The sequence below is a fragment of the Lemur catta genome, chromosome 5 (genome assembly GCF_020740605.2).
Source record: "Lemur catta isolate mLemCat1 chromosome 5, mLemCat1.pri, whole genome shotgun sequence".
Taxonomy (NCBI): Eukaryota; Metazoa; Chordata; class Mammalia; order Primates; family Lemuridae; genus Lemur; species Lemur catta.
Window position 1 is genome coordinate 52,327,307 of NC_059132.1, and position 8,795 is coordinate 52,336,101.

Consider the following 8,795-nt stretch of genomic DNA (forward strand, 5'->3'; position numbering starts at 1 on the left):
CTGTTTTCTCCAGCTTTTGCCAGGAAGGGACTAATCCTGCAAGAGGTGCTGGCATGGAGACTCCCGGCAGGGTCGCCCGGGGCACCGGTCGGAGCACCGCGCTCGCGCTCCGCGGTGCCAAAGTCTAGGGCCGCTGGTGTCCGGGTTTGGAGGGGCTGGAGTTCGGATCCTCCTTCTCCGGTGACAGTGATCCACCTCGAGGAGGGGGGGCTCCTCTTCCCTGGCCAGGGCTGCGAATGGAGGCGTGCCTGCTGCAAAACAAGGGCGCAGGGAATAAATTCCGGAAGCCCATCTTCCCTGGCCCACCAGCATTCGGCCTGGGAGTGATCAAAGGGCGGCTTAAATCATTTCAATCGATTTCTTTTGTTGGGTGTCTCCAGGTGCCACAGTAACCCTGGGCGAGGCCCACGCACAAGTGAAGTAGGCTTCGTCCCCTGCCCTGGGGAGCCCACGTGGTGCAGCACCCCCACGCCGGGTTCTCTAGTCCCCCAAAGCCTCCCAAGACTCTAATGGGGTAAACACAAAAATGTCGTGATAGTGCCACAATATCAATAAAGATTTTTTTACAAGAGTTGTGTTCAGGTGGGTGGCAACTGAGAGCTCAGGAAGCTGAGGGAGGCAGCAGAGAGAGGTGTGGGTTCTGCACTTCTTTGCCGGCCACAGAGCTGGCTTCTCTCCTTCCCTCTTCTACCGCGGGATCCCACCTCCTCCGGGCTCATTTCCCCCCACCTCCTCCGGGCTCACTCTCTAGGGCTCTTGTCCCGCGGGCCAGGCCCTCCGCAGCCCGGGGCAGAGTGGTGCGCCTCGGCCCGCGAGCTTGCGGGGACATGGGCGCCCTGTGGGCTGTCCCAAACAGCCGATCACAGACTCCCGGCCATGCACACCCGCCCCAGCGAGAGCCGCGAGCGGATCCCGAAGGCGGCGGCCCCCGGCCAGCGGCGCGATTGTGCAGACTGGGGCGGCGCCGACCAACAGCCGAGGGTCCCCCGTACAGTCCCCACGCTGTCCAGGAATTGAATGTTGGCTCTCAGGGGACTTTGCTGAAAAGCCCCTCCTTCAAAAGTTGCGATCTAATAAGCCCCCTTTGAAGTCGCAGGGGCCAGGTGTAATTAGGCAAAAAACGTGGTTTTCAGCTTAAGTGAGACATTCCAGGCCCCACCCCCTTAACATCTGGGCTTCAGCCTCCTTTGCTTCCAGAGCTCAGTTAACCTCCACCTGCAGGCCTGGCTCTGTCGGGGCGAGGGCGACCGGTCCCCAGGCCGTGGGCGTGCGCGCTAGCGAGGGAGGAGAAGACGGGCGGAGCTGTGGCAGGTGTATCTTTATAAACCAGCTGGCACCGCCAGACGCCATGCTGCGGTCTGGGTGGAGACCTTCCAGCACCTCAGCCGAGGACAGGGCTCTGCCCCAGTCCAAAAACACCGTCCCCAGCTTCAAGATCTCTCCTGTCCTCTCCTCTTTTCCCCTTTCCTCCCCTCCCTTCCCCATTCCTCCCCTCTCCTCTCCTCTCTCCCTCTTCGTGTGCACACCTCACTTTTTTCTTTTCTTTTCTTTTTTTTAAAGTCATCTGGCGCAACTCTCCTTTTCTTCTTCTATCTTTCAGAATCTGGGAGGAAAGCAAGAGCGGTGGGCAGATGCCAGCGGACGCCCTGCAGCAAGCAGACCCTGTGTGCTCCTATGGGATGCAGCCCAACTGGGACATCAAGGATCCGCAGATGCCCCAGGTGAGTGAAACCCATTGTGTGCGGCGCGGGTGACCCTGTCCATCCAAAGAAGGGGGAATGGCATTCAAGTTATTGCAGAGACTCTGTGGACAGACCACACACGTTTCTGAGTTTCTGAGGGCCCTCCACCGTAGGTAGGAAGAACTTCTCTGGACTCTACAAAAGGCAGAGTTGGGTTTAGAAATGTATCTTCTCTCAGCAATTTCCTTGCGCTTGTCTGAAAACCCATGGAAAGGAGCGGAAATGTCCATCAGGCTCCACATTCCCAGAATTTGGACAAGAAGAGCAGGACGCCTTGTCTTTTCAGTTGCCTTCAATCAAAGTAGAAATCAGGTGCCTCTCTGCTTATCCAATACTTGAAACTCATGAAAAAGTTAGAAGAAAAATCTCAACAGAGGTAAAACCCACTGCTTCTCATGCAGCAAAACTGCGAGATAGCACTACGAATTGAACCTAATGATCAGAATCTAAAACAAATATCCGGACTTGAGCAATTTATTCAGGTACCTTTGACTGCTCCATGGTAATGCTAATAAGGCGATCCATGCCCAAAGTTTACTTTTTCTGTAATGACAGGGAAATTGTCATTCTTTTAGGGTGAATTTCTGTGTTTTGCTTTATTTTCATGGAGCAAAATGGTTTAGAGCCAAGTCCAGGGAATGAACTGGGCAGTTACACTTGGTCATGACTAGTTTGGGCCAAAACTGAGGAGTGACTTTAAAGTCCTAGGTGTAGGTAGGGGGGAGAATGGCAGTTGATTGCCAAGCATTTACAATGTGGACTTCTGGCAATGTCATGGCACAGGGATGAGATGTGGCATTTATTGAGCATCTGTTACGTGCCAGATAGGTGTTCAAATAAATAGCAGTTCATTAGCAAGATTGTGCAGCACTTTTCAGATGTATACATTTGTAGTAGATGTATTTTATGTTTGCTTTAATGTCTGCGTACTGAAGAGCCACGCAGTATCATTTTTGTGAAAGTGGACCACAGTTCAGCAAGTGTATCTCATCCTTGTTGACTTCTGTTTGCATAAATCTTCATAGGAAAAAGTATAATCTTACATTTTAGAAAGGAGTCACACCCAAGTCGTGGCTCATCTCTCAAGCATTTTCTAGACTTTCTATGTAAATATGAATTTTGGGGGAGTCTGGTTTTTAAGCAGAGAGTATGTGTGTAACACCTCAAGAGGGACAGGCACACTGGGACATAGAGAAGTGGAGAAACTTAGCATAGCCCTGCTCTGGCTAACTGAACTATATGACCTTGAGAGAGTCCTTGAATTTGCCTTAGACTTGAGCTCTTCACTTGTCATCAGGTGCTAGAAGGAGATAACTATCTCAAATTGTCTTTCAGGTCTACTGTTGGGTTCAGAGTGTGTGTGTGTGTGTGTGTGTGTGTGTGTGTGTGTGTGTGTGTACACGACATTAGAACAAATGAAACCCAGTCCTGGACATCCTCTGCTCTTGTTTTGATTTAAAAATACAGTCTCTGTGGACTCATTCACCTCCAGGGTCACTATCTCAGCAGCTGTTGTGAGGGATGGGGGCCTAGTCTACACCCATACAAGAGAGTGTTAAAGAAATACTCTCTTCTGGAAAATTGTCAGTTTGATACTAAGATCCTTAAGTGGAAATGTTCACTTTTAAAACAAAGATATTTGCATTTGATATAAGCTTAGAGTTGATAGTACATCATTTTATATTTTATTTGTGACTTAAGTCAATGTATCAATTTAGGTCAATTATAATATTTCAGAGAAAAGATAAGTAATGCCTAATAGTAATAATAATGATATTGATCAACAATATCCCTGTGGTTTGGGGGGAAAAATCACCCATTTACCTATTACTGTTAGAATGTGCAATATTAATGATGTATGCAAGTCTGAATTGTCCAATTGAGAATACTTTGACTTTGCAAATGTTTGATCTAACTTTCCTGGGTGGCAGGAGTGGGAAGGAGGTACAAATGGCTTATTATTGTGATAAAACTCTTCTGGGCTGGCACCTGGCTCTAGAGATCTTCTGTTTATATCCCAGTCAGGCTAATGTGGAAAGCTATCTATTTAACTTCTCCTTCTTTATCTACTAAATAAGAGTAAGGATGCCCATCTTGCAAGGTGGTTGTGAGGGTTACAGATACTGTGTAATGTGCTTTTGCAGGCCCTACTGTCTCGATCACAAATACTCAGTTCATCACAGTATGAAAGCAACCTTAGACAACACATAGAGGAATGCACATGGCTGCGTTCCAACCAGACTTTCTTTATGGACACTGAAATTTTAATTCCATATAAGTTTCATGTGTCACAACATATAATTCTTCTTTTGATTTCCCCCCCCTACCATTTAAAAATGTAATAACTACTCTTAGCTTAAGACCACACAAAAACAAACAGCAGGACCGATTTGCCCCACTGATCCCTACGTGACAGACCACTGCCCTAAAGAGTACCTGGTAGATAGTAAATGCTCAGTCAAGGGCAATTTTCTATTAAACTTATATACAGAAGAGACATTTATTGCAGTATAATATATAAAGTGGTCAAAGACCACCGAATATGAATACTAAGGCAATGCTCAGTGTTTTAGATATAACTTATTATTTCAGCCATGTGGCTCTTTGTGGAGGAGAATGACAATCCCATGTTGCTCTGGGGAGCAATGCAGTGCCAGGCAGGCTCAGCAACAGCCCAGAGCTCACAGTGTACTGTGGTGGTTAGGTCTTTCATCACAGTGCCCTTTTAAACTTGCAGAGCTCAGCTGGGAGTAGGGAGGAAAGCTGTTCTTGCCTCTCTGACATTGTTCTGGGTGTCATGCTGATATGAGAGCCAAGAGCTTTAGAGGAAAGTGCGCTGGCTTAAAGTAAATATATTTGCAAATTAAATTGCATTTTGGTGAACAGAACATTCCTACCACTTTTTTTTCGTGGCATTTTGATACTTTATTTGAAAATGTTTTCAACATTTAAACACACCAAGAAGTGGTATAACCTAGCAGTAAGAAGCACAGCCTCTGGAATTAGACTGTCAAGGTGCCAGGTCTTGCTAGCTGTGTGACCTTGGGCAAATCAATGAAGATCTCTGACCTCCACGTCCTGTTCTGTAAAATGGGCATAATTGTCTGCATTTGTTGTAGAGGCTAGCTGAATTAATACATGTACAGCATTTAGAAGGTAATCACTGTATAAACATTAATCATTAGTTGATTATCAAGAGGTACATATTGACAGCATGAGTGGCTTTTTGGGATAGCATAGTTTTGGGGTTTGATAACATTGCTGGATTTAAAAATAACTTGTTTTTATTCTAATGTGCTTGGAAAAAATTAAAAGCATGATGCGTGTGGTTTGGGGCTTGATAAAACTGACCACCCTTCCTTCTGCCCTCCTTCCTAGGAGCCAGCCTTCTTTGACCACTTCCAAGAGTGGCCGGATGGCTATGTGCGCTTCATCTATAGCAGTGCCGAGAGGAAGGCACAGCGCCACCTGAGCGGCTGGGCCATGGGCAACACCAACAACCACCATGGCCACATCCTAAAGAAGTCGTGCCTGGGCATGGTGGTGTGTGCAGGGGACTGCGCCCTCCCCAGGGCTCCTGCCTGCAACTGTGGCCAGCCATCTGCAACAAGGCATGGCTGAAACAACAGAGTGAGAGCACAGTGCCAGGGAGAGGGTGATCTTGGAGTCACGAGTTCTTTATTCCCAACTAATATTCCCTTTCTTCCTTCAGAAGGGTTTGGGGTCAGGGATGTTATTAATGTTTCTCCCCTCTGGGCTTTGCAGAGAAATCATGCCCCAGCTGTCATTCTGCGTTGGAATTGATTCCTTGTCGAGGGCACAGTGGAATACCCTGTAACCAACTTTTGGCGGCTTGATGGCAATGCGATATTTTTTCAGGTAGGTTGGGTGAGAACACACTTTGTGATTGGACACTTTCATCAGACCTGGAACACCCAACCACCTGTCGTGTGACTTGGGAACTCTGGACCAAACACAATACAGCTCCAGTGGCCAGACACAGGTGCGGGAGCTCCCCCGGGACCTACTGGGGGTCTAGAAGTTCGCTCGCCTACTGTGCACTCTTTCAGGTCCAGAGACAGTGAACCAAGCTGTAGTTCATTTAATAGGGTGAAGGGTTTACAGGGAATATTGTAAGGTATCTATTGTTGATGCTGTTCTATTTGTTCAAGAATTTTCTTTTCTCTATCATTTTGAAAAAACAAAACAAAACAAAATCCTTGGGATCTTGGGAAAGACATGCTCAATTTTTGGCCAACATTGCCAGCTTCCTTTAGAGGAACAAATTTATGATTCATCTCCTTAATGCAGGCCAAGAGAGTTCATGATCACCCAAGACCAGAGAGCAAATCAGAGACAGAAGCTAGAAGAAACACCATCAAGAGACAAATGGCCTCCTTTTACCAACCCCAGAAAAAGAGAATTCCAGAACCTGAGGTAATGGGGAGCTGATGTTGCACCGTGGTCTGTTCATATTTCCATCAAAAGATACACACATAGTTATATGAAGTATGAATGTCACATATTAATTACAAAGGTTTCATTTTATGTAAAAATTATACAACTCCAACAAAAGATCATTCAAATAACATTTGAATAGGGTTTCAATGTTCTTAAAACAAACAGCTGTACAGTCAATGATATAGCCAGGACATGTGCTGACATCCTGATACAAGGGTGACTGGCCACCAGTAATAAAGAAAGAAATATGTGCACACCAACAGCGAGGGAGCGCGTCCTTGAGAGGGTCCTTTACGTTGTCTACACAGGAACAGATAAAATTTCTTTGTGCAACTTGATCCAGTTTGGCTTTTCTACTAAAGCATGCTGAACAGATAGAGAGTTACTGTGAGGAGAACAGAAACGTGTTTTTCAAGCCCTTTCTATGGGCCAGGCACTGATCGAAGAGTTTCACACATTTAATGGTTACAGAAACCCTATGACAACGTTGCAATAGTCAAAGGTTATGATGAACAAGATATTAAGCCCCATTTTTAAAATGAGGAATCCGAGGCTCAGAGAGGTTAAGCAACTTGTTCAATTAGTGAGGTGCAGAGTCAGGATTCGAACTCAGGTGTGTGTGGCTCCTGAGTCTCTACTATTATGAAGACAGTATGGGTGAGAACAGGACCGTCTGCCACTCAGAACCATCCTGCCTGGCTATCGTGGACCTTCCTCACTCAGTAGTGTGGTAGTCACGCCTGGGCAAGCCCAAGCTTGGCAACCCCTGGGCCAGGAGTTCAAATCACCTACCTGAGCCACGTCCACAACACACAGCTCTCCAAGGGCAAGTTTGTTTTCACTGACTTGGTTGGCTGTTGCTAGAGGTGAAGGTTTGCGTGCAATTTACATATCATGTATCTGTATTTGTATCACTGTTTAGGCAGAAGAAGATCAAGACAGCAGTGGACATTTCAGCCACATACCTCCCTTGGAAAACCCCGAAGAGTTTGATATAATTACTGACACCAGCTTCCTGGTTCCAGGACAGCCTTGCCCTTCCTTCCCAAACTCTGGGGAAGCTACCTGTGACCTGGCCACTTTTCAAGGAGACAAAATGCTACCCTTTCAGAAGTCTCCAAACCCAAGAATCTATTTGCCCAGGCCACCTTGCAGCTATGGATTGGCAGGCCCTGGTTATACAAATTCAAGCCCACATTCCATTCTTCATAAAGATGCCACCAGTATCCCTACTGACACAGACTGGGTCCATCTGAATGCACTACAATATAATGTCAATTCACACAGCAGCTATGAGAAAACCTTTGATTTCACCAGTAGACAGCATGGCTGGACACCAGCTCTTGGAATATCTGGCCTTGGGGAGAGGACTGACCATGGACAGTTCCAGGCTGTGGCCAGTCTCCCTTACTACAATCCAGAACTTCCCTGCAGGTACCTCACAACTGCTGCACCAGGTGCCCCTGCCCTGCAGACGGGGATTACCACCACCACCCAAGTGTCCTGCCAGGCCTACCAGCCCCCTGCTCTGAAACACAGTGACAACGTGCGGGAGGTCAAGAGGCTTTCAGGCTGTAACTGTGCTCCTGGGGACACCCAGATGTCTGTCTGTCCAGAAGCCTTGAGCCCTCCAGCTACAGTCACCAGGGCAGCCTCTCCCTTGGGGCCACTTCCTTTGAAAATTCCAGGAGATTGCCGGGCCATCATACCCACTTGGGCTTTTCCTCAAGAGTCAGCTTCCTCTAGGACGGACGGAGCAGAGACCTGGGATGTGTGTCTGTCTGGGCTGGGCCCTGACATCAGTTATTCACATAGAGTGGGTCCAATCTTTAGCTATAACAGTGAGGACTTTTGAAAGACAACGCAGGGGACAACATAATACTGGCGTGCATGCAGGCAGCGAAATGCAAAATGGCAACTATCTCTGGTTGAGTTGGGAGATTGATTTTGTATGCAAAGGAATACAAACAGTAGTAAAAATGCTGAGTAGCTAAGGAAATATTATAATTAGTTGGAAATGTTTAGATAGTGTAGGGAAATTTCACACAGCATTTTAAAACCCACTGTAGTGCATAGAAGTAGGTTGGGAAGGTGTGACTCTCCCAAGAGAATAAATAAGCAAACTGCAAAACATTAAATAAATACTGACTTTGGTTCACTTAGCTTATTAGCTGGAGTAGAAGTCAAGGATCCTGGTTCTCACTCTGAGCCTTTTCCCATCAGGCCATATTAGGGAATGCCACACATCCTTATTTGGCCCTTAGAGGCTGTCAAAGTAGCTTTAGGAGGAAATCGTTAGAAGCATATCTCCTGAGTCATTTCATGAAATTTTGGTTTAGCATTTAGAATATGTTAAAATAGCTTCAGGAAGTAATCTTGATCATTTCATCTCCAAAGTGTATATCTACAGCTTTTCAAAAAATCTCTGGCAATGGTAAAGTTCAATTGTTTTTAAAAGAATTTGGTTTTCAGTATTAGCTAAATGCCTTTTCTTAACATGGTGGTCTATGTAACAAAGACAGCATAATCATGTGTATTTAATGTATTATCATTGTACTAAATATATTTTTTCTGATTAGGTTTCAAAATTAG

At 46.2% G+C, this 8,795-nt stretch overlaps 1 protein-coding gene across 1 annotated transcript; it reads left to right on the plus strand.

Annotated features, from left to right (window-relative positions):
• The first annotated feature begins 876 nt into the window (after positions 1-876).
• On the plus strand, positions 877-8,521 carry LOC123638776 (chorion-specific transcription factor GCMb-like). Its single transcript, XM_045552606.1, is given in 9 exon segments — positions 877-988; positions 1,182-1,356; positions 1,601-1,721; positions 5,121-5,310; positions 5,313-5,372; positions 5,508-5,569; positions 5,571-5,621; positions 6,054-6,179; positions 7,126-8,521. Coding segments are annotated over 9 exon segments (1,830 nt in total). The 3' UTR covers positions 8,059-8,521.
• The last annotated feature ends 274 nt before the right edge of the window (positions 8,522-8,795 follow it).